Raw genomic sequence first — 26,702 nt, 5'->3', positions numbered from 1 at the left:
CTAGCACAAAATTTGACTTAAGGATTCACACACTCTTAGTGAAGAGATTTCGATAAATAATTGCTTGAATCACCATTAAAGACAGGACAACTGTGCTGCTATAATTTAATAAGTCCTAGTTGATGTACAGAAGCTAAAATGAAAAGCCAAGGAAGACTTCACCCAAAAAAGCAGACTTTCATATATGTCAAAATTTTTCTTATAGTTTTTTTTTAGATTAATTTCAATTAAAGTAATCTATGGCTTTGGAGATTAAAATTTTAATAATATTCCATTGCGTGTGAGTTAACTTAGTATGATTTAAATCCTCAACAACTTTAGCTTTATACAATGAATCCATAGTCACAATCATTACAAGATTTAAGGTTTTTTATATAAGCCTATATTATTAGACCCACATATAATATTGGAGTCCGACTCCTTTTTTTAAATCATATTATGAATTATGATATTGTCTCTTATAAAGGCAAATTAACTTAGCCCAATTTGATAAAAATCAAAAAATAAATCAAACAATGTAAGTCCATACTTTAATTATTTGAAAACATTCAATAATCTCCCATTTAAACTATATTGTTTAAATTCAAAACTTGAAATAATTTTTCTTAAAAATGACTCACAAGCTAAGACAACTAAAATCTTTATAAGCTCAATTTAAAATAAATTGATTTTAAGACTACTCCAAATTTTTTTTTCTGTTCAATAAAATTTGTGATATAGAAAAATAATATTTTTTTAATAAAATACAAATTTCATTTGCTTAATGTCAATATCAAATCGATATGGATATTATGATTACATGAAAATAAAAATAAAAATAAAATGAAGAAAGCTAAAAACAACCCCAATCCTAAAACCATTCGAGTTGCGGAATTTGGATGCCTAAACACAACTTGACTTCACAAAACCGGAGCTGCAAAATGAAAACCAAAAATTACTACCTATTATCTGAACATAATAGAACAAAGAATCATTTGATGTGACTCCCACGGTTTAATGTCCAAACTAAGACAATAATGTCCAAATTTGAACAACGTTGTGCACTGGTCCCGATTAAGCTGTCCTAAAACTTCATTCACACTAAATTCTTTAAAGCTGTCCAGCTGCCTCGAAATAACTGTCCAACTGTTACCAGCCAGAGTCTCGTGTACACCGAGTGAGATGAGAGTCAAATTTGAACTTAAAGCCGTGTCCAACTCCACCAGGACCATCACATCAATGCAGCCGATTAAAATGAAACTCAATTTCCTAAGAAATCAGGTCTATGTCCACTTCCTTATCTTAGAATTCCGCTTTACTCGGACTCTACCATAAGCATTCCAGCCATAACCCACTTCTGAACTCCATGGAATTCCACAAGATCATTGTCCCTTATAACACTTTGTTTGCCTAATTCATCAGCTCCATTATTGAACTCCCTTAGTATCTGATTAACCTTCTAAGAATTAATATGCTTTTGCAGCCACTCATTTTGTAGCATATACTGTCTGTAAATCCATAGTGCTTTTCGCCACTTTGCATGTCTGTGTCACTGCATTGAAGGAATCACTTGCAATCCGCAATTTAAGTTGTGCCTTTTTTTAAGTATCTAAAAGATAATTAGAAGGCTTCACGACTAGTTAAAATCTCTACTTGGTTGGCATTACAAACACCAAATTGCTTTGAAAATCTCATAATTACTTTACCTTAAACATCTCTTAAAATTCCTCTAATTCCTACCTTACCTGGATTACTTATTAAGCTCTATCAACATTAAATTTAATCCACCCTACTTGAGGTGTTGAGCATTTAATTTCCTTGCTAATTTTATCCAATTTCTGAGCAAAACAAATTGAAGCAAGATTTCTGAATGCATCATCCATTGACATTATCAACTCAACCCATTTAGCTTTATTTCAAACCGCAATTCGAAGCTTAATCAAATCATAAACTTGTCTAATATCCTAAGTTTTCCCATTAAAAACAACATTGTTTTGAAACAACCGAATGGAACAAGTTATGGAATCAAATGCCAGCACCCAAATTTTCTTTCTATTATCATCCATCCCTACAGTTTTCCAAGCTAAAAAGATTTTTTTTTTGGACAACAAGACGAAATCGAATTAACAACCCAATTAGAAATCCACATTCTTTACAACCTCATGTCTCATAGCATGAAAAAAATAAGTGAGAAACTGTTTCAGATTCATTCATGCGTAAAACAAAATTTGCTTGCTCAACTTTAATTAAGTTTCTTTTCGCCAACTCCATTTTAACTGTAATTTTTTCCCACATCAATTGCCACATGAAAATTTCAACTCAAGCCCAGTTTAACTGTTACAGATTCATTCATGCATACCCAAGCCATATTCGTTGCCAAAGTTCATCAGATTCAAAGTTGGAAGAAAATATAGTACTAGGTGTAGCTTTCCATATTATTTCATCCTTGTAGCTATCCATATTATTTCATCCTTGAATCTCTTACCTAACATATATTCCCTCAAGTAGCTCCATAATCGTGCCCACTGCTTGAATTCCTATCCAAACAATTGCCTTCTAATTTGCCATTGCCAACCATTATTTGTCCATTGACCATATTCTTTTAACCTTCCATCTTTATTCACTACTAATGCAAATAGTCTTGGGAATTCTTCTTTTAGTCCTAAATCTTCCAACCATGCATCATGCCAGAATGAAATAGATGATCCATCACCTATAACAACTCCCAAATTAGCTTTAACTTACAAGAAAATCTTATGATCCATCTCCTATACCAACTCCCAAATTAGCTTTAACTTACAAGAAAATCTTATTAGTAAGCAACAGAGGAGAAATAATTTTTTTTCAAATTTTAGAACATTTATGAGTCTAAGCAATTTTGGGTAACAGGCCATGTGGATCATAGTCATTCTTGGCTGCCACCAAACATCTCTAGAAACTTTTTTTCTCATTGCCATACCTCCATAACCATTTTAAAAGAAATCCCCTATTCTTGTTCTCCAAATCCACTAATCTCAAGCCCCCTTCCTCTTTAGGCCGACATACTTTGTCCTAGGAAACGTAATGAATTCCCTTGTTATGATTAATTCCCTCCCATTAAAACCTATGCTTTATTATTATTTTTATCTCATCTTTAATCCCTCTTGGCATTTGAAAAAAAGACATAGAAAATATGGACAAAATGTTAATGACTGATTTTAACAAGGTGACTTTACCACCTATGGATAGAAATTTGGATTTCCATCCTTCCAATTTCCCCTCCACTTTATCAATAAAAGGTTTCGAACTCTTAAGAGATGATAAACAAGGTCCAAGAGGTAGTAATAAATATGTTGTTGGGAGATTTCCAACATTGCAATGAATTTGATAGGCCCAAGATTCCAGTTCATAATCATATATATCATACGATTAACTACATCTGCAAGGATATGATAACAACTACAATCATATATATCATTTAGTCCTATTGACTTGAAGTCAATATGGTAGTGTAGCAATGAACAATAACACTTTCTTGATAATCTATTTTATGCGTAGTATTCAATATGGTAGTGTAGCAATGAACAATAACGCTTTATTTTCTACTTTATGCAACCTAAGCTTGCAAGAGAAATATTTTATGATTTATTCAAGGCATAGCACCCTTGAACTATTAAAGAAAATTCAATCAAGCTCTTATTTTTCTATTGAGTTCAATCGAGTCTTTTTATTTTTATGTTGGGCCTAATAAGCCTTTATGACTAACGGTTGATTAATTGTCATTAGTCAAAATGTCACTTGCCATTTTATACTCACGTGGTGTTGACATGACGCTAACGTGGATGGTGAAAATGTCACATAACCATATCATTATGTCACATTATCATCTATTATGGGATGTCAATATGTCATGTCAGTGTCACGTGGTATAGAATGACAAATGACATTTTTACTAACAATACCCATCAATCTTTATGTAACCATGCTTAATGATCTCTTTAATCAAGTGGTACTGCTTCAATGCATGTTTGGAAAGCTGATGAGACCATGGTTCTTTTGCTTCACAATGGCTCCTTGTTGTCACATAATATAAGGATATTGGTTCAAAAATTCTAGGAACCACACCCAGTTCTATGACAAACTTCTTAATTCAAATTGCCTCTTGCATAGCCTCAAACACAAAGATGTATTTTATCTCCATTATAAAATCTACAAATATTTTTTTTAGGAACTTTTCTAAATAATTACGCCTCTATTTAAAGTGAATACATGTCTTCTTTGTCATTTACTACCATCCAAGTTGAACTCAAATCCAGCATCATTGTAGCCTATTACATTGAGTTTGGTACCTCCAAAGACCAAGATGATATCCTTAGTTTTTCTGAAGTACTTGAAAATATTTTTTACTACTATCTAGTGATATTCACCTAAATTAGACTCATAACTACTCGTAACACTTAGGGCATATTATGCATCTTGTTTATGTTGGTCTCGTTGGAGTGCTAAAGGGAGGTGAATAACATTTAAAAATTTCTAGTTAGCCCTTTAGAACTTATAGAGCTTTTCATCAACTAGATGAAGGAAGGTCTAAAACTTGTTAAGATTAAAAGACATTAAGTAAGGAAGGGTAGAGAATAGTGGACAATGTAAGAGCATTTATAGTGGTTCTATCCCTTTGACCTACATTCCCTACCTTGATCTCTCAATCAAGGATTTTTAACCTAACTTCACTATACTAGTGAAATTAACAACTTCCACTAAGCTTTTACTAGGTGAGCTTCTAACCCAAGCTCTATTCCCTTACAATGACCTTTTAGAATGCTTCCCACACTTTAATTACCCAAGAAAAAGAAGAAACAAAAAGTACAACAAGAAGTCTTTACAATCTAGAAAGGTTATAAGTAAGCTCAAACACATTTTCTATAATGAGAGTAAAAAACAAGTGCTTTTTATGAAGGATATTGGGCATTTTACTCAAACTAGCTCTTTTCTCATTCAATCTCATTTCTTTGATTGTTGGAGCTTCTTTTTATACTTTGGGAGCTAGATTTTACTATTTAAGACAGACTTTAGACATTAGGGAAAACTTTGATGCCATTCTAAATGTTACTTTGTTTTCTAGTGTTTAAATTCAAAAGGCAAACAAAGTTCAACTAATTGGTTAGAGGCTGCTCTAACCAATTATAGCTTCTTTGCCTTGCATTGTCTTGTTGTTATGTACTTTGCGTGAACCAATTATAGAAAACTCTAATTGATTAAGAGATTTTTGTCTTCAGGTTTCTCTACTTCAGCAGACTTCCTTTAATTGATTAACTCTTCCCTTAACTGATTGGAGCTTCACTTCTCTCAATCTTAACCAATTAACAAAAGCTCTAATCAATTAGAAAATTTTCAATTTGAGTTTCTTCATTTTGGCTCCCTTCAATAGTCAAACTTATTTCAAATTTGAATTTTGGCACTTAGAGGTTCTTCAAGTCTAATGCTTTAACCGATTAGCACACCTCTATTTTCCTTTGTCCAGCACTAGCTAATTAAGATTTTTCTGTTTTGTTTCAACTTGTCATCCAGTCATGCCTCAACTGATTAAGGCTTCATATTAATCAATTACAAGGGCTTTGTCTTCACAAACCCTCTTCATCTTTCTCATTTTAACTGATTAACCTATCTATTATGTGATCTTGCCTTTAAACACTAATTTTATTCAGGGAATTAACTTTATCTTGCACACTTAAATAGTGAAGTTAGATATTAATGGAGGAATATTTTGTTATCATAAAAAATAAAACAAATCAGCATTCTCTCCCATTTTTAATGATGACAAAACACTTCTAGATTAAAACTACAATGTCTATATAAAAAATATTTTATGTGCAGATTTGGGGATTGGCCCCCCTGAATATGTGCTCTTTTTAAATATGTACCCTATGAACAATAAAATTATCCAATATAAAAGCATGAAAAATAAAACCATTCAATCATAAGAATCATAAGAAAATGTATATGTGTGTGTGTGTGAGAGAGCATTGTTCAACCATTCAACACAATTTCATCATACCAACCTAAACATAAACTTCAACACAACAACACAACACATAGCACATAAGCATTGTTCAACATAAAACATAGCTAAAAATTGAGTTTGTTTTGTCTAAAACATTACTTTCTACACTTACTCTCTAATCTTATCTTTCCTTTTTTTGTCATCATCCAAAAAAGATCTTAATCAAAGTTTGATGAGGGTGAAGATTCATCAATGCCAAAATGCACTTTTAGAGGCCTAGGAAAGGAGTTAGATAAAGAATTAGATGATAAGGATGAAAAGGTAGATAAAATAATCTGGGGGCCTGCAAGCTTAAAAAGATAGGTAGTGGAGATCAAGGCCAATCTTGCTGATTTTTCTCTCTTGAAGATGGTGGTCTTAATGGCCATTGTTTTTCTACCTTTACCAGTAGGTTTCTAAGAGGTTGGTTTAGCAGCTGCCATCTTCCCCTTGTCTTGGACTAGTTGAGTGATAGTTTCTTCTGATTTTTTCTAGGCAAATTAAGCCTCTTGTTCCATTCTTACTCTTTTTCTTTTCTAATCAACTTCAACCTCTTTCAGCAATTCATTGATGAATTGAGAGACCTTTATCTCTTCTGATTCCATGGGAGAATTGATGCTCCTTTTTTCTACTGATGGATGTTCTTCATTCAGCCTTGCTTTTTCAACTTCCTATTTTACTTTTACTTTTTCCTCTTGTTTATTTCTTCTATTGTTGGTTTTCTTTCTTTTTCCTTCTCCTCTTGCATAGCCTTTTCTTTTTCAAAATCCCCTTTTTGATTCATACTTTCAAGTTCAAGTTGTTCTTTTCTAGTTTTACCTTCATGGTCAAATATAGGGACCTTAAACTACTCTATAGTTCTTTCACTGAAGGCACTTGTGGCTGTTGCTTACTTCTCTGAAATAAAGGTTGTAAGTCTTTTTCCTTGAAGTAGTAGATCTTCAAGATGTTGTAGCTTTTCTTCAATTTTGCTTATTTTTTTAGCCTAGTTTATCAATTTTCCATCTATCCTCATGAGAAGATTGAATATCATTTCACTTTGAAGTGGAGGTTGCTTGACTTTTGAGTAAAGGGTGGATGGAGTTTCAATGGCATGAGGAAGTGGTATGCCTCTTATGGATTTGATACACTAATTTCTTTCTAGCTTGTACCTCATCTTCAAAACACTCTTCAAAAAAATTCTTTGATATTTGTTTTTTGTTAAACCAGCTTGAAACCTTATACTCCAAATTTGCTTCTTTTTTGCAAGAGCTGAAATAATATTTCCATATGCCAAGTTAGCCTTATCTCCTAATAATGTTCCTTTGATTCTCTTAATCATATATCTGCCTACATTCAGTGGGATATCATTAAACACAGATTCCATCAACCATAACTCTTGAGCACTAGCGTAGCTGAAGCTACTACTCCTACCATATGCTGTGGTTGCAATAAAATAATGAAGGATTTTGAGCTATGCATTTTGTATATCACTAGCATAGCTTCCAAATGGAAAATTTTCTTTCCTTTCAGTCACTATTTCCTAAACATGATTGGGATAATACCTTTCTAACATTTTAAATTCTCTTACTTTAAACTCTATTTTTAAGAATTATCTTAAGTCTTTGGCACTAATATGAAATTATTTACCACTCAAGATAACTTTTAGCCCATCTTCTATATATTTCTTTTGATTAACCAATGTAGTTCTATTCACTGCAATGCTAGAGCAAAACTCTTTTACTAAAGAGGGACTAAACATTTTATCCCCAAATCTACTCAGATTCCTCAATTTCAATTCTTCAAAATACCCCTTTAAATTCTTTATTGTTGGTGTTTCATTAAAGCTAGGCTAGTCAAAGAATTTCCCATATAAAACTATTGCATTCTCTATTTTCTTAAACTTATCAACATGCAACGTATTTCTAAATCAAGAAGTGGAACTAGTACTTTTTCTTGTGAAAATCCCGTAACAATTGTTCCTTTCTCTTTAACTAAAGTTTTTTTCTTACTTTATCTCGTCTTCTCGGTTAAAGGATCTTGAGTTTTTCCCCTTTTTTGTCAAAGGAAGAGATGGGGGATTATCACCCTCTCTTTGCCCTTTCCCTTTATCAACAACTTTCTGTGTGAGAGAGGTTTTAGCCATGGGATTTTTTATAGAGTGCACTTAGGTTTTTCAAGCTTTAGAGAGAGAGAAATTGGAAGTTCTTTGGGCTTTGATCTTCTAGGGAATGGTTTCTTAGTAGTTAGAGAGTTTTTAAGAATAGTTTATTAACTGTTTACCCCACGTTTTGAGTGAGTGGTTTTCCATACCACTTGCACAGTATTTTTTTTTTTTGAAATTTTTCTATGTGATAATTTTTTACTAGTAGGGGTGCTCTAATCAAGTAGCGCATGTCTTAACTAATTATTGTGTCTCTAGCGTAAAACTTTTCAAAGTTTCTGACTTTCATTAACTTACTGGGGAAACTTTTAACAGATTAAAAGTTCACTGACTTGGCTTAGATAACTTAAGATAGAGATGTTCTAATTAATTAAAGAAGGTCCTAATTGATTAATGTCAGTCTTATTTCCCTTTTAATGCCGCTTTAACTAATCAAAACATTTTCTAATCAATTACATCAAGGAATGAACATGATCATCATATGGTACATCATAAAAAACATGATCAACTCAACATAATTTAGACTTCATTAGCATCAAACATTTCTAATCTCTCTGAATTCTATAAAATTATTCTTCACTCAATGGTTTGGTGAAAATTTTAGCTAATTGATGCAAGGTGTCTACAAAGTCTATTTTAATATCTCCTTTAAACACATGATCTTTAATGAAGTGATGTTCAATTTCTATGTGCTTTGTTCTAAAGTGTTGAACAAGATTTTTGAGATATTTATGGTGCTCATATTATCATAATATATGCAAACTTTATGTATAGCCATTTCAAAATCATTTAATTACTGTCTAATCCATAGTATTTGTGTACAACAACTACCTAGTGATATATAGTCAACTTCAGCAGTTGATAGAACAACGAAAGTTTGTTTCTCGCAAGACCAAGATATAATCATGTTTCTAAAAAATTGACAAGTACCACTAATGCTTTCCGATTAGTTTTACTGTCAGCAAAATTAGCATCGAAATAGCCAAATAGATTAAAATATGAACCTTTTGAATACCATAAGCCCAAACTTTGAGTATCCAAGAGATATCTAAAAATCTTTTTCATTACAGTCAAATGTGATTCCTTGGGACATGATTGGAATCTTGCACGTAGTCAAACATCAAATAAGATATCAGGTCTTCTTGCAGTTAGATAAGAAAGTGGACCAATTATACCTCTATAAAGCTTTTGATCCACATCTTTTCCTTTATTATCTTTGTCAAGCTTTGTGGAGGGACTCATAAGAGTTCTAATTTAACTCATATTCATCACACTGAATTTCTTCAACATTTTTTTGGTATATTTCTCTTGGTTGATGAATATTCCATCCTTACACTGCTTGATTTGTAAACCAAGTAAGAACTTTAGCTCTCCCATTATGATCATTTCGAATTCTTCCTACATTTCCTTCTCAAAATTCTCACACAACTTTCTTCTTGATTGTATCCTTGAGTAACTAACCTTGCCTTATTCCTTGCCACATTTCCCAACTCATCCATCTTGTTCTTAAACACCTATTTTGTACCAATAATTGGGTGGTTGTTTGACCTTGGAACTAAAGTCTAAACTTTGCTTCTTTCAAATTCACCCAGCTTTTCATGCATAACTATCATCCAATACTTTTCCTTTTCAACTTCCTTAAAGTTCTTTGGTTCCACTTGTGATATGAATGCTAGATACTCACAAGCTTCTCTTAATCTTCTTCTAATTTTGACACCTTTCGAAAGATCACCAATGATTAGCTCTTTAGGATGATTTCTTATAAATCTCCAGCTTTTAGGAAGATTGTTGTGTTATTCTTAAGTTTTTTGCAAGTCTTCTAATGGTGGTTTTTCATCATCTTTCTCCTTTGAGCTCTTTTCATCATTTTCTTTGTCATATAAGCTCATCTTCTCCATTTTTTTCTTAATGTCATCTGTATCATCATCATCAAACACTAGCTTCCTTTGTCTAGCAATATGAATTGACTCTTTTATAACTAAAATTCTTTTGTTGAATACTCTATATGCTTTAGGGTTCAATGCATAGCCTAAGAAAATTGCCTCATCCCTTCTTGCATCAAACTTTCCCAAAGTGTGTTTTCCATTATTCAAAACAAAGTATTTGCATCCAAAACTTCTTAAGTGAGAAATATTTAGTTTTCTTCCTTTGTAAAGCTCAAGGGGTTTTAGAAATTACGGCTTTAATGGAAACTCTATTCAAAATGTAAGTTGCAGTGTTCATAGATTCAACCCAAAAATATTTTGGCAAGTTGTTTTCACAAAGCATAACCTTTGCCATTTTTTTAAAAGTCTTATTCTTTCTTTCAAAAACTTCATTTTGTTGTGGAGTTCTAAGAGCAAAGAAATTGTGATCAAAACCATTTTCATTACAAAATATTTCAAAATTGTCACTTTCAAATTTACCACCATGATCACTTCTAACATTAAAAATAGTAAAGCCTTTTTCATTTTAACCTTTTTTAAAATGTTTAACAAATATTGGCAGTGCATCATCTTTATTAATAAGAAAAAATACCCATATATATATAGAGTAATCATCTACAATAACAAAGCCATATGACTTGCCTTTTAGACTAGCAATAGTGACTGGTCCAAATAAGTCAACATGTAATAATTCAAGTGGCCTCTAAGTTGATATGACTTTCTTAGATTTAAATGAACTTCTAACTTGTTTCCCAAATTGACATGCATCACAAACTTTGTTATTTTCAAATGATATCTTTGGAAGTCCAATAACTATATTTTTTCTTAAAAGCTTTTAAATAGTTAAACATTGAAAATTTTCTTTTTCTTCTTTTTTTTTCCTACTCTCTAATTTTGCAAAAACAAATTATAAATAATATAATATTTTTGTATGTGTTGTTTTCATGCACATGCATGGCTGGTCATGCTTAAATAAAAAACACATATGTTTATGTTTGGGTAACCTATCTAAAATGCCCCAATATATATTTCTAAGATACAGATTTCTTAGGTTCAAGACTTTAATTTCATTTAAAATTTATATACACATAGAAGAAAACAAAATATACTCATAATCAGAATTTGAATAATTTTACTTTATGATTTTCTTATTTTATAAAAAAAATTAATTCAAATTTGACGTAATGGCTGTTATTCGTAAGATCCTGGATTTGTCCTAACCATTTATATATATATATATATATATATATATATATATATATATATATATATATATGTAAGTTCAAAAAAGGAAATGGAGAAATGAGTTATCAGAGTTGATGAACTCTATATTGTGACTATAAAGTGCAAGAATGGCATTTTCATGGGAGTAAATTGAGGTTGAGAGAGAAGTTGAATCATGGGCTGCTTGCCTAGCCTGTCACAGAAATTCCATGACATTATCTGGACTGGACGGATCTATCAAAGGCTTCTTATCGTTGTCTCTTGCACTGAAACCACCGTCCATCCCTATGCAAAACTAAGTTAATTAACGTGCAACATTATATTATACCGTTTTATCTGCCGCCTTCTAACTCTCTCTCTCCCTCTCTGTCTCACAAGTGGCTTTTACGTTATATTCATAATCTTGTTACTATACAGCCTAATACCAATCTCATTGAATAAATATTATAAGAAGAAAACAAAAACCCCATTTAATTGCTCCCGTTTCTCGGTACAAGACCCAGTTTAATATCTCAAATCCCGAAGATTATGATTTCCTGACGTGTTATTCAATCTAATGAGCTAGTATTATGTTATAAGATAAGGGCCACCAAGTGTCGATCAGGAGAGTCCAGCCTCATTCTTGGAGGGAATTCGAAGGCTAGTTTCACTAGCACAACAAAGAGAGTTTCTCCTCCTCCAATGTACTTTGGTTTGGGCATTGAGTGCAAAGTGTGTGAAGTGATGGAAAGGCAGTTTTGGTTGCTTATACTTGCAGTAGTTGCTGCTGTCGCCACTGTTGAAGGAGGAGAAGTAACTTACGATGGCAGATCCTTGATCATACAAGGGCAGCGAAAACTCCTATTTTCTGGTTCTATACACTACCCTCGAAGCACCCCTGAGGTATTTCTTCTTTCCTTGTAGTTTCGTGCATGTCTATCTATCGTGTACATGATGGCAAATCACACACTTAATTTGTTCAATTTTTTTTTTTTTTGTGTTTTTGACAAACAAGTCTTTTTCTTAAACAGAATTAGATTGAACTTGTCAGGATTGTACTTCTCTTATGGCTAGCTGGTAGTGTCACTGAATAGCTTGCTAATGAACCTTAACAACATTAAAAAAATCCAACAATCAAACCGTCTAATTACTCATGTAAGAAAGAAATAAATGATCGTATCATTTCTGAATAACCGCATATATCCAATTGTTCGAAAATGGTATTACTCAATCTTTGAGTTGAGTCCATTGCCAAATAGATCAGATCACAAATTCTGGTCAACGACACCATCTATCTTATAATTGAGTTGACCCCTTGTCCTCAAGATTTCTACTTGAATTGCCAACGACTTATTTGGGATATCGAGGACATGGTAGATTGAGGTGACTAAATTTGCTGTAGGATCTGACACAGGAAAGCGGAAACCATTGCTTGAAAGGAAACTATGGTGTCTAGAGTATATGCTACGTTTTCCTTTCTGTCCACAGCTTCTTAATTTCTTCTCATTGATTATTTCGCCAATGTCTTGTAGTTGTATTTGTTTAATCATCAAAAATGCTAGAGCTTTGGCCTCTTCCATTGCTAAATTCAGTCAACAGCATTTAAAACTGGCAAGTTGCCATATTTTGTTTTTAAAACAATGCAATTAACCAAATCATGTTCTCCATCACAAAAGAACTTGTAAGAGACATCGTGAACATTTTCAAGTAGAGTAAGGTTAAAACTTTGTACACATGTAGACACCTGAATCGCTTTTATGGTTTTCTTAACGTCAGGATTCATTGTTTTATTAATGTTTTAGGTAACTATTTCGTCTAAAACTAAGATCTTAAAATAAAAAATTATCATTTATATATCAGTATATAGTGTACTTTTAAATTTCATCGACAAGTTAAATAATTCATGCGTCTCATTCGATATATTTATAAATATTAATAAATTAATTAATTATATAAATATATAACAATCACTTAATATTAATTATGAAATTTAAAAATTTCACCCACCCACAACGTATAGAGTAGTAATCCTCCACAAATTGCTTAACTGGTAAAAGAGTTTTGGGTCCCTACAAAGGTTGGTGAGTAGGGCCGAGTCCATTCGAGCTCTGCAAGCTTGACACCACCACAAGTCTAAAGCTATTAGCCCAACTTACTTCAATATGTAGTGATACCTTGCTTTCTGTGATGCACCATACATCAAAATTTATTAAATTTTAATATAAATAATAATGATTAAAAGATTATAATAAATTATGCTTGAATAGAATTTAAAAAATAATTTAACATATATAATCAAATTATGTTCAACTTTTAATATAGTAAAAGAATTCGTTATGAAAACTATCAATCTTAATATTGCATGGTATGCTAATACAAAACTATTGCCTACAAAAGCATGGTAAAATATTTTTAAATATAGATCATTATTATTGCAAAAAGGTGAATTCCAGCAACATGCATAAATATTTACATATCTCATAAATTTTTTATATATTTATAGTTATGATAAAGAAAGAAAGCATGTCAACTGTTTGCAGATGTGGCCTTCATTAATAACCAAAGCCAAAGAGGGAGGATTAGATGTGATACAGACCTACGTGTTTTGGAACCTTCATGAGCCCCAAAAAGGCCAGGTAAAATTGCACAAATTGTCTCTAAAAATTTAGCCTAATTATATTTTCGTCTTTATAGTTTTAAATTTCATATTTGTGTTATCAAACCTTCATTTTGTGTCAAAATCTGCTCCTCTTAGTTCACTTGTTAATTCAATTAATAACTTCCTAATTGGTGACACACATAATTACACGTCGTCGAGATACTAATGGATAAGTAACTGACAAGATTCACGATGCGGTTGACTAATGCTTGAAAATTTTCTAAACCATTTAAAAAAATTAAAATCTTCATTTTTCTATTACGTTTAATAAAGTTAGTATACTTTTATTTAAATCAAATAATCTCTTAAATTAATAATTAATTAATTATCATTAGTTAAAATAATTATTCAACGATTAATTATAAGAGCTTAACTGGCTTAAAATAAAAGTAAAAGATCTAATTGAATACAATAAAAGAATAAAAATTTATTTAAATTTTCTTAAATAGTTTATAAATTTTTTTTAGATATTATGTCAATTTTTTTAATATAAATTAAAATTTTGAAAATAAAAAATGACTTCAAAATTGAAAGGTTATAGTGACATTCTGATCAAAACTTCAGGGACAACAAGTGCAATTTACTCTCTTGTTATCCATCTACATATTCCTTTAATTGTTGTGATCAGAATTTTCAACCACCACTCCTTGCAGTATAATTTCAATGGAAGAGCTGACCTAGTTAGGTTCATTAAGGAAATCCAAGCACAAGGCCTATATGCAAGTCTCAGGATTGGCCCCTTTATTGAGGGTGAATGGAATTATGGGTAAAGAGAAGAAAACTTACCTTTGCTTTTAATACTTATAATCGAGTAGCATGCATATGATTGATTTCCGCAATTGCAACATCATTATTAATTAAGTCAACTTGAGCTAATTCTTCTGCAGTGGATTTCCTTTCTGGTTACATGATGTCCCAGGCATTGTATACCGATCTGACAATGAACCATTTAAGGTATATTAATGGCTGGAAAACCTCTTTCCCTGTTTCATCATAATGAGTATGAACCCAAGACACATTCATGGATGGCGCAGGTGCATATGCAAAATTTTACCACAATAATCGTTAACATGATGAAATCAGAAAACTTGTATGCTTCACAAGGGGGACCCATCATAGTATCACAGGTTGTGTATATCTGACCATTCATTGCTTAATGTCACAATGTTATCTTTCGAAGGCTTAATTAATTATCAATTGCTTTGATATTTAATTATGTAGATTGAGAATGAGTACCAATTAGTAGAACCAGCATTTCATGAGAAAGGACCTCCGTACGTTAAATGGGCAGCAGAAATGGCCGTAGGACTTCAAACTGGGGTCCCCTGGATGATGTGCAAGCAAAGTGATGCTCCTGATCCAGTGGTTAGTCCCCTTACTCTCTTTATAGGTCATCACAATTGTTTTAATTATTTGATAATTTACTTTTATCTCAAAAGTAGAAAGGTACAATACTTCTTTGACTCTTTAAGTTTGAGGGTATTGTCACTTACATCGGCATTACAATTTCAACTTTTTGGTCCTCTTACCATAGGATTTACAAATTATTTACTGAAATAGACACATAGGATGCCATGTTGCTAAGACTGCTTCTGACAGACATGATCAATCTCTTGGGCAGATCAACACTTGCAATGGGATGAAATGCGGGGAGTCATTTCCAGGGCCTAATTCATTTAAAAAGCCTTGGATGTGGACAGAGAATTGGACATCTCGGTATGTGCAAGGATTGCCCTATACATATATGCATTGGTTTTCCTTTCCACCACTCACAAAAAATGGGATTTTGTTGAATCTCACAGCACCAAAGTTGTGAAATCCAAATTTTATTTTTAGCGAATGATTTAAGCAATATATTTTGCTTCTAATCAATGTCACTGGCTTCCCTTGAAGGTATCAGGCATACGGTGAAGAACCAAATACAAGATCTCCCCAAGACATTGCGTTTCAAGTCGCTCTATTTGTTGCAAGGAATGGGACCTTCGTAAATTATTATATGGTACTCGCAATGGATATAAATAAATTCCTTTTTCCTTGAAAAATATTATGCTAGTTATATGTTTTCCTACAAGTTGCATCTGACTAGAGAAACGTTTCTTGTTCTCTTGTTTCTTCTCAGTACCACGGTGGAACTAATTTTGGGAGAACCACATCTTCATACGTAACAACAAGTTACTATGACGAAGGACCCCTTGATGAGTATGGTACGTCTTACATATTGCAGTCTAGTAGATAACTATGCACTTCATTGTCTACATTTACTATTAGCTGGAAGTTGAGTTAATCGATAAGATCATTTGTCTTAAAATAAATAATTTTAATTTCAAACTTTGGTAATATTACCAAATATCTTGATACGATCGGAATGTAATTCCCAACATCAATATCCTAACTTGGGAGTGGACTGATATATTTATTTCGAATTTTGAAAATTGCTATGAAAATCGTTCAAGAAATAACAAAGAAAAAATATAAAAAAATTAAATAAATAAAAAAATACAAGAATTTACGTTATTTGACTTCTTATTTATGTCCACAAAGTGAAACAATTCTTCAAGTATTAAAAAATTAAAGTACAATAAATTGACTTTTATAGTTTCCCAAATCAACTCAAGATCCTTGAACATCCTCTCTTAATAGGTTTTCAAGAACACTCACCCACCTCACTCTATCTCTACCTCGAACAAAAGACGAAGGTACAAGGTGTTCCCTCTTTAGGGCTCTCAAAGCACTGCTCACACTTCTAAAACCAATAGATCCACGTTTATAATATAAAAGTTCAAATTAGAATGGGAATTGAGATTTAATGTGGAACAAGAAATTTAAAACGGTACAAACACTCAATATTATACATGAACATAAATCCTAGTCAATTAAAATTTATAATTCTAAAACTCGACAAATCTTCATGTTTGACTTGAATTCAAACTTCTTAAACTTCTTCCGCTAGTCGTAGCCAATTGCAACTCTCCAATTCCTCCTACTTTCCAACACCTTGAATAACTTTCCAAGCACAAAACTTTCTAAACTATTGGCCTTCAAAATTACGCCAACTACACAAACCAAATCAAACATGGTCCAACACTCAATTCCCTAAACAACCAATGCACCTATTAGCCATCAAGTCCATGGCACTAATTGTCTTCAAAAAAAGACCTCGATGACCATTCCAATTTCTAGCAAGATTTTTCATCCTTTCATGATTGTCTGTACCATAGGAACCTTTCATCATTTTCCCAACAAATAAAAGCTCTTTTTGGTAACTACCATCTCTTGCACACTGTTCACTTCTCTTTGATGTTTCATATTCTAGACAATACAAACCATTATGCAAATTCCCCTTCACCATGACCATGTTACCTTTTGTGACTTTTACCAGTCGCCCACAAGTAAAAAATTCCTACCGTGTAGAGTTTAATAGGCTCAATGATATTAGATTCTTACACATCTTTAGGATATAAGTCTCACCAATCAAAAAGCGCACAATCCTATCAAACATTTTGATTCTCACCTCTCCAAGACCCATAACCTTCACCATTGCTTTATAACCCAAAGTCAAATTCCCGACCACACTTTTTTGCAGTAAATTAAAATAATCTTTTTGATAGTATACATAAGCCACACAAGCAAAATCTAAATACCAACTAGAATTTGCATACATATCTTTTGAGATTTCTAGGACCGCATAATCATCATCATCAGTGATGAAAAAACACTCACCTTTGTTCTTGTAACTTTCATCCTTTTTTGTAGACAATCCCTCCGAATATGTTCATATCCTTTGTATCAAAAGCATTGAACACTATTGGATCTAAACTTGGTACCATTAGATCCCATGCTAGTTGACTTCCTCCTTAGAACCTCACCCCCTAATGCCAAGTCAATTAAATCTCTACCACCTTCACGAGACATTAACATTGCTTGATGCTTATTCTAATGTTATTGTATCTTTCTTGTAAATCAAAGATTCCACAACTAGAAGCGATGTAAGGAACAACAGTGTTTTCTCCTGCTCCTCCACCTTCATGTAACCTTCTTCAACTAATTAATGATCCCATTGAATCTATTCATATGCTTAATGAGGTCTCCATTCTTCACCATTTTTAAAAGATGCAACCTTCATCAAGCTGTAACTTATTGAAAAGGCTTTTCACCAACTAAATCTTCTTCAATTTTGCCCTCAACTCTAGAGTAAAATCCTTATCAATAGCATGATTAAACATGCTATCTTCGATGCAAGGTTGAATAGTGCTCACACACTTTTTCTCCAACTCTACCCATTTAACATCCTTCATGCCATTTGGTTAGTCTTTCTCCTTCCTTAGCAAGGAGCACATCAAACTTTTCAACACAAGGAGATCCTTCATCTTTCTCTTTTACTATGTGAAACTAGTTTTCCCTTCAAACTTCTCAATTGAGAAATTTAAGTAACTAGTAACTTTTGACATCTTTCTTGAATCTTGATTTATTGAATCCAAAGTTATGATACTCATTTGTTATGAAAATTGCATGAGAAACAAAAAAGATTGACCTCTATGGCTTTCCAAACTAACCCAAGATCCCTTGTACACCCTTTTTTATTAGCCTCCCAAGCACCTACACCACTCTAGCTCCACCTCAAGTAAAAGACAAAGTTAAAATTTGTTTCCTCTCTAGAGCTTCCAAAGCACTACTCACACTTCAAAAAATTAGAGAACCATTTTTATAATATAAAAGTCCAAAGTAGAATGGAAATTAGGACTCAACATAAAATAAGAAGCTTAAAACCATACAACTACTCAATGTTGTACACAAACATAAAATCTAATCAAATATAATTTAAAATTCTAATCAAACTAAAACTCAACAAAAACAACAAGTAATAATAACTATTATCAACTACTCTTATGTTTTAATCACTTAACCCTCTACCCTATTGTAAAAACTCTAGCTTAAAACAGTGAAACAATCTCTTTTCTACAAATACTATGTATTCCTCTTGAAGTAAAAAAACAAACACTTATTTAATAGCCTCACTTGATTCATGTAGGTTTGATTAGGCAGCCGAAATGGGGCCATTTGAAGGAGTTGCACGCGGCAATTAAGTCATGTTCAAATCCTATATTATTTGGAACACAATTAATGTTTTCCCTTGGTGAACGACAAACGGTAAACAATAAATATTCAGTATCTACACCTTTGCATCTTTTTTTTTCTTTTGTTTGTGAAATAATTAAAAATGGAAAACATGTTGAATAAATATGTTGTAATGTAGGGTTACATCTACCGACGAGAATCAGGAGAATGTGCTGCTTTTCTAGTGAACAATGACGATACAAAAACTGTTGTTGTGCCCTTCCAAAACTCATCATATGAATTGAGTCCAAATTCAATTAGTGTTTTACCTGATTGCAAGAATGTAGCCTACAACACTGCCAAGGCAAGCCTAAATTTAATTTTAGAAAATTATGAACTTGAAGTAATTGAATTTGAATGCATATAATTGAATTTGATTGTTTGTTCTTCTTGTTTGCCTTAAATAGATAAATGTTGAGAACAACACCAGATCGATAACAACAGGCATGAAGTTTAACGGTTCCGAAATGTGGGAAGAATTCAGAGACATTATTCCCACCTTCGCACAAACATCAAAAAGATCCAATACGTTGTTAGAGCACATGAATACCACAAAAGACATGTCGGATTATCTTTGGTACACCTTCATGTATCGACATGAATCATCAAATAGTAAAGCAGTTCTAAAGGTGGACTCGGCTGGGCATGCTTTACATGCATTTGTCAATGGTGTTTTAGTAGGTAAGTCCGATTCTAGTTTTATATTAACGATGAATATTTTGATTAAGTAGGAACGAATAACAGATATTTGTTTAATCTTGTAGTAAATGATCTGTATGTTCTTGTACTCATAATTAACAAACAAGTAAGAAAGAATTTGGCATAATGTTGAAAAAGTCTTAAACTATTCAAAAAAATTTAAATAAGCACTTATTTTTTTATTATATTTAATCAAATTTTTATATTTTTATTTTAAACTAAATAGACCCTTATGGCTAATAGTTCACTAATTGCTCAGTTGTCGTTTTATGTTCATGTGTTGTTAAGATAGAGGGTGAAAATGCCATGTTTATGTCATATAACATAAAATGACATATGACACTTTGAGTAACAACTATTAATCAACTATTGTCATAAGGCTTATGTTATTCAAAGTAAAAGTATAAGAGATTAATTGAATGCAATAAATGAATAAAGATTTATTTATATTTTTTAAATAGTTTAAGAACTTTTTTAGATATTATATATGTCAAAAAAATTATTATGATTGCTTATTTTCCTTATATATTCTGCAAAATCTCAACAATCTAAAATCTTGATTTTGTTAATACGTAGGATCTACACATGGAAGTCATAAGAACACACGTTTTACATTGGAGAATACAATTCCATTGAACGAGGGCAACAACAACATCTCTCTCCTAAGTGTCATGGTTGGATTACCGGTACGACTATTTTAATCTTCGTGCTGATGATTAGCTCTTAATTAATTAAGAGTTAATATCATGCAAATATCATGTAAATATATCTTAAATTTTACATTCATTGTTTATCATTGGCATAATAATTTTTTTTTCCCTCTTGATATAAAGGATTCTGGAGCATATTTAGAGAGTAAGGTTGCCGGGCTTCGGAGGGTAAGGATTCATGATATACAGGACTTTAAGGATTTAACCAACTATTCATGGGGATACCAGGTAATCTCTTTTCTCACACTAAAAACACAAATGCAACAACGATATCCTTGCTTTCGTTAATTGAGTTATTGATACACCTTATGATTTGCATAGGTTGGACTATTAGGCGAGAAACTACAAATTTACCTGGAGCAAGCATCAAGCAAAGTTCAGTGGAGACCATTTACTTCTCCTAATCCCCTTGCGTGGTATAAGGTATGACTAAGTAGGATTAGCATGCCCATTTAAGTCCTTAAGCCCAGCCCAACATGAGCCAAGCTTGGGCTTAAGGTTTTCGGTTGGAACTCGGCACAGCCCATTGAATTATTTATAACATATAATACTTCAAAAAATATCTAAATTATTCGAAACAAAATTAAATAAGTTTCTATTCTTTTGTTATGTTCAATAAAACCTTTATAGTTTCATTTTAAGTTAAATAAATTCTTATAACTAATTATTGATTAATTATTTTTAATTAAGACACGTCACACTAACATAACATGCTGACATATCATAATGAACAATAACGTGATGCGCTGATCATATGATATGATAAAATGGTCATATTACATTTTTTACCATCCATATCAATGTCATGTCAGTACCACATGATATAAAAGTGACATGTTTTGACTAACAACAATTAATCAACCATTAGTTATAAGTTTATTTAGTTTCCCCACGGCATTCCAGCTTATCATTAATAAAAACTCATCTTTCAAAAAAAAATAAGTTTATTTAACCATAGTAAAAGTACAAATACTTAATTAAATATAACAGACAAATATAAGAGTTTATTTGGATTTTTTAAAAATAATTTAGGAAATTTTTTCAAGTATTATATCTTTATTTATTGATATAATATATATTATAGATGCATTTTTGACATCATAAAATGTTTTATATAAGTATGCTAACCATGCATAAAATTTCAAATAATGTCACAGACTTCATTTGATGCACCAGCAGGAAATGAGTCACTTGGACTAAATCTTGGTTCACTGGGGAAAGGTGAAGCATGGGTTAATGGCCAAAGCATAGGCAGATATTGGGTCTCATTTGTTACGTCTCAAGGATCACCTTATCAAACTTGGTAAGTTCCATACTGTTCTCAACCTCTGGCATCTTATATTTCAAGTTCATGCATAAAAGACAAACAATCACTAAAGAACTGAAAGTGTAGAGAAGTTTGTACTGGGTCTGATAACTTATAATTATCTAATAATTTCATTGCTAGTGAATATAGTAGAAGTAAACTAATACAGGATAATAAGTAAAAGAAGGAGAAATTAATGGAAAAAGAAAAAAAAATGAGGTCAAAGCATCGAGTTAAGCTATAATAATATAAATTTGATCTAATACTTAAATAGAATTATTATACAATTTAAAATTTTTATGTTTTTGTTTTACTTTGAAAACACAAATTTATGATATGTTTGTAAATCCTAATTCATAATTTAATCATGCTATTGACTATTTGATTGAAAAGTGCTAAATAATATATTAATTTCAAGACTCAATTAAAATGCTTACATTAATCTGATCTTTGTTACTTGAAATCTATTGCAATACACAATTTGTATATTGCTAATTTATCAAGAGACGGTTTCAACATCGTATTTATAATGCTCATTTTATTTCTCGAACATGTCGTGACAAATAATTAATTTTAATTTCTTTTTCAGCTATTAACTTTTTTAATTGAGTTCTATTATTATATTTAAAATTTTATGATTAATTATATCATTTTATTATTAAGTCAAAAGAATTCTACTAATCTTGATGTTTTATACTTAGGTACCATGTACCACGATCATTCCTCAAACCCACAGACAACTTGCTAGTTATTCTTGAAGAAGAAAATGGGTCCCCTCTTGGAATATCCTTAGACATTATATCAACCATATGAGTGAGCTAAGGTTAATTCTTCAAATATGTATATTGAGTGGAGATTAATTCTATTCAAATGTTAAAATGTTATTTATTATTTTTTTTCGATGAAGTTATATGTATAAGTAACAATTATAACAAACACAAATCAACCAACAAATCATTGTATAATTGAACAAATCCAATATAAAGTTGGATCATACTTGTGCTCAATCCATCATCATTAATATCCTTAGACATTTTTCTTTTCTAGAATCAAATTCCTTTAGGTGACAAAATGCCTAGGATTATCATCACTAATATCTAGTGGTTTCATTTATATATAATATATTTATAAGTTTTACTTTTTGATTGTATGAATTCCTTGCATTAAAAATCACAATGAATTATAAATATTTTCAAAATTTTAATAAGAATATTTCTCAATTAATAAAGGAAAAACTTCAGCATTAAGGTTTTGGCAATTTGTGTTAGTAATCATAAAAGTGTAGTGTCAAACTACGGAAATAATACATAAATGAATGGATATGAACACAAAACAATTTATTCATTGTGCTTGTGTAAAATCTCTACACGCCCAAAATATGTTTATTACTAAAGTTATAATATACAAAAGAATTAAAAAGTTTAATCAAAATATAAGTGATCTTGTACATATCATGACATGATTTATCTGTTTAGACACAAAAACATTAACTATTTAAACACAAATTGTAATATGTTTTATAGCTTTTAAATGTTGAACATTCAATAAATGTGATTAAGTGGGTTGGATATCTTAGGTTATATGAGTTAAACTATCAAGAACTAGTTGTATTAAGAAGTAGTTGTGTTCCATTGTGGGCTGCTTTTAGGCCAGTGGCAGTGGGAGGCTTTTGGACCCCAATTTGGGTGCAATTTGAGCTTTTAAGACTCATGCTTGCAACCAAATTCCAAACTCCTCTCTCATCATCTCAATTCTACTTGGGAACTGGCAGCTGATGACCAGAAAAAGTAAGGATTCCAACCTTTGCCTCGTTGAGAAATTAAGCTAATCTATTTGTATCTTTGTATATAGATATACATTGCAAAATAGGTTAAAAAAACAAAAAAAAAAATGAATGATAATTTATGTGTCAATTTATTGTTGGATCTCAAGTAACAAATTACGCAATACCACAATACTCACAATAAACATACACCATACATGAGGACAACTACAATCACAAGAGATATAAACTAAAGTCGATCAATCAAATGGGAAAATAAATCAACCGATATCTCAAGCATCGACAATAAAATAATAAACACAAAATAAACGGTAGAATTCTATATTTTTATATACGCGTAGAGTTAATAATTTATTCTTATTAAAATCTATTTTTCAATTTTTGTCCAGCCAAATTAGAGATTTAAAAAGAGAGAAACATGTAAGAAAAAAAAATTTAGACCTTTCATTAAAAGCAATTTCGTCCTTTTTTCTAGTGAACTTGATCAAACATTTATAACCAAGAATTTAATTGTTTTTTATATTTCATTAAAATCCTATTTGGGAAAAACAGAAAGAAATAAGCAAAATGAGTGTTTTTGATAAAAAGCATAAAAAGATAAATTAGGACGAAGTTAGACCAAGGAATTCAATTGCACAAAATTTCAAACTATAGAAATTAAATTAATCAATTTTAAAATTAAAGAACTAAATTGATAAAAATTCTATAATATAAAAACTTATGAGATTCTTTGACCGAATTTTGAGTATATAAAGATAAGAGTGAAGAGAAGAAACCCTTTTTTCAAACAAATGGCCTTAATGATTTTATTTTGAACTATGATAGTTTCTTTTTTTTTCCCAGTAAAGAGTTTCTAGGATAGATAATATCCATTTCTTTTGTCTACTGTTTTAGATTGTGAGGTATGACACCTCACCTCCCTTGAGGTAGTTAACTCAATGATTGTTGCTTAACATGTTGAATTTTCAGTTCGAATAGTATAAAGTCTTTATTTAATTTCAAATTGCCTTTACTGATTTTTCCTTTTTAATAGCTTTCTACATTTACATCTCCGATTTTATGTTCTAAAGCTTTTCCCTATTGTTATTATTGTTGTGGTTGGCTTCAATTATGTCATTATTTAGGTGATTCCCTTAATTCCAGGAAAGTATTCATGTTTCCTATCATTGAATCATATCCTGATAACATTAATATATGTCAACTCATATGGTTAGTTATTTGCAATATAGGACTAAAGTAAATTCAAAAGTAAATTACATCTTAGGATTTCATTTTAACTGTTTTGGATCTATTAGTATTGAAAAAATAGACATTTCATCTTAAAATTATTATATTTCGCAAGATATATATGTAGTATTGTTACTCCACTATATCAATTTTTGTTAACTTTGTAGTAATAAATTTATACGAATTTTTCCTTTCATATGTTTTACCATTATAATTAGATTAAATGTTTAAATCATAGTTAAAAATTGGGACACTTTTTCAATTAAATAGCAAATGTATCGTAACAATTAAAGATCAAACATTTTCAATTCCTTACAATTAAGGGTTAAGTTGATAAGTGGATAGAGAATGTATCACATACGATAGAAAATCGTGTGAGCTGATAATATGGCAACTTGGAAAAATGTAGTATGTATAAGTCAACTATTCATTTCATAAAACATAACCTTTGAGTTATAATTTGAAATAATAACTTTTCATATTTAAACTTTTAAGTTATAGTGTTTTTTCAATTTGTCTCATAACTTTTGAATGTCATTTTACCAAGAGACATAACCATTCATATGAAAATCTGTTTACAATCTAATAGTCGCATTATATCACTTTATATGATATGACCTTTGAGCCAAAGTAGCTTTTCATTATATAACATAACTTTTGATTTTAAAAATACACCAACAAATCTCCTCTTCAAAAGTTGTTAATTAATCAATTCCAATTCAAACACCCTTTTTTTCTAAAAAAATAAAAAAAACTCTAAGCACCAAATGATTTTAGTATGTCAATCATTGTTTTCTATTAGTCTCTTGTGTTTTAGGGTCATAGGTAGTTTAGTAATTTTTTTAATATATGTTAATGTCGTTTCGTATTTTTGGAGTGACATTGTTCATTTTGAATAGGATAATAACCTCACATAAATTCCTTATAGTATGACATTTTCTCACATAGCACCTTCAAGTTATTTTTTTCTCATAAAAAAACTTGTGATTTTCTTTTGTTCTCAAAAAGGGTAACAGTGTTCAATTTTTAATTAGTTATTTTTTTTGTAAAAAGATATTAAAAACTTTTCTTTTATGATCATTTTATTTTTTGCTTGTTTAATTAATGAAGAAAAAAATCTGTACATTTTTTGGGTTTCATTTATGATTTTTCTCACTTTCTCCTCTCACTCAAATCATCTAGCCATGTATGATCAATTTGATCACGATTGGCAACCGTTTCTTAATCACGATAGTTAGAGTCTAACTAATTAAATTACCAAGTAATTGATGCACATACAATGAATGATGAAACAAAATTAATACCTAGGCTTTGACAATTTTCCTTCATTGAAAAGTGAATCACAGAATCAGTTCCAAGTTCCCATAATTTGTTGGGTCACATGATTGGAAAATAAGGAAATAGCTTCAAGGCATATGATAATGCTATTGTCTTTAAGGTTTTATTTGTTCTCATCAATAGTGTGCAAAAAGATTACAAACAAAAAACCTTGAAGATACAATAAAGTCTAGTGATTTTTTACGTTTCGTATTAACGTAATCAATCCACTAAATATCAACTAATTGTGGTAAGATTACCTAAACTTCTATATGATTTTCTACAACCAAATAATATAGAAGAAATCTAGAAAGTATTGAGAAAGGAAAAAAAGATTGTTTGTTTGTTGTTTCTATGTTTTCCTTTGATCCAAAGAAGAGTTTTTATAGGCACAGGTGACTGTTCCAACAAGCACAATTGAAACGGATATAATTTTCTATCTCAAATAGAAAATTGTTGGTTTTCCAACAAACATGACTTTTAGTTCAAATAGCCATATCTGTTGATTTTCCAGCAGACATGATTTTTATTTTCAACAATCTTGATTGTCTATCACTTTTGTAATTAAAAAATAAATTAAAATAATAAATATAGTTTATTATTTAATTATCTACGTG

At 31.0% G+C, this 26,702-nt stretch overlaps 1 protein-coding gene across 1 annotated transcript; it reads left to right on the top strand.

The window, feature by feature from the left end:
- The first annotated feature begins 12,013 nt into the window (after positions 1-12,013).
- Positions 12,014-22,571, top strand: LOC110428536 (beta-galactosidase 16-like). The gene is made up of 17 exons (XM_021444380.2): positions 12,014-12,172; positions 13,810-13,905; positions 14,582-14,694; positions 14,816-14,882; positions 14,963-15,055; positions 15,150-15,293; positions 15,550-15,644; positions 15,822-15,927; positions 16,048-16,132; positions 18,958-19,076; positions 19,183-19,347; positions 19,451-19,724; positions 20,319-20,428; positions 20,576-20,680; positions 20,774-20,875; positions 21,610-21,755; positions 22,460-22,571. Exons 1-17 carry the CDS (start codon positions 12,014-12,016, stop codon positions 22,569-22,571), a joined length of 2,091 nt encoding a protein of 696 aa, XP_021300055.2.
- Positions 22,572-26,702: the final 4,131 nt, after the last annotated feature.

Source organism: Theobroma umbraticum, unplaced genomic scaffold, assembly GCF_002168275.2.
Source record: "Theobroma umbraticum cultivar Fairchild unplaced genomic scaffold, ASM216827v3 scaffold_302.0, whole genome shotgun sequence".
In the NCBI taxonomy this organism is placed as follows: Eukaryota; Viridiplantae; Streptophyta; class Magnoliopsida; order Malvales; family Malvaceae; genus Theobroma; species Theobroma umbraticum.
This window is presented reverse-complemented; position numbering and strand designations above follow the sequence as displayed.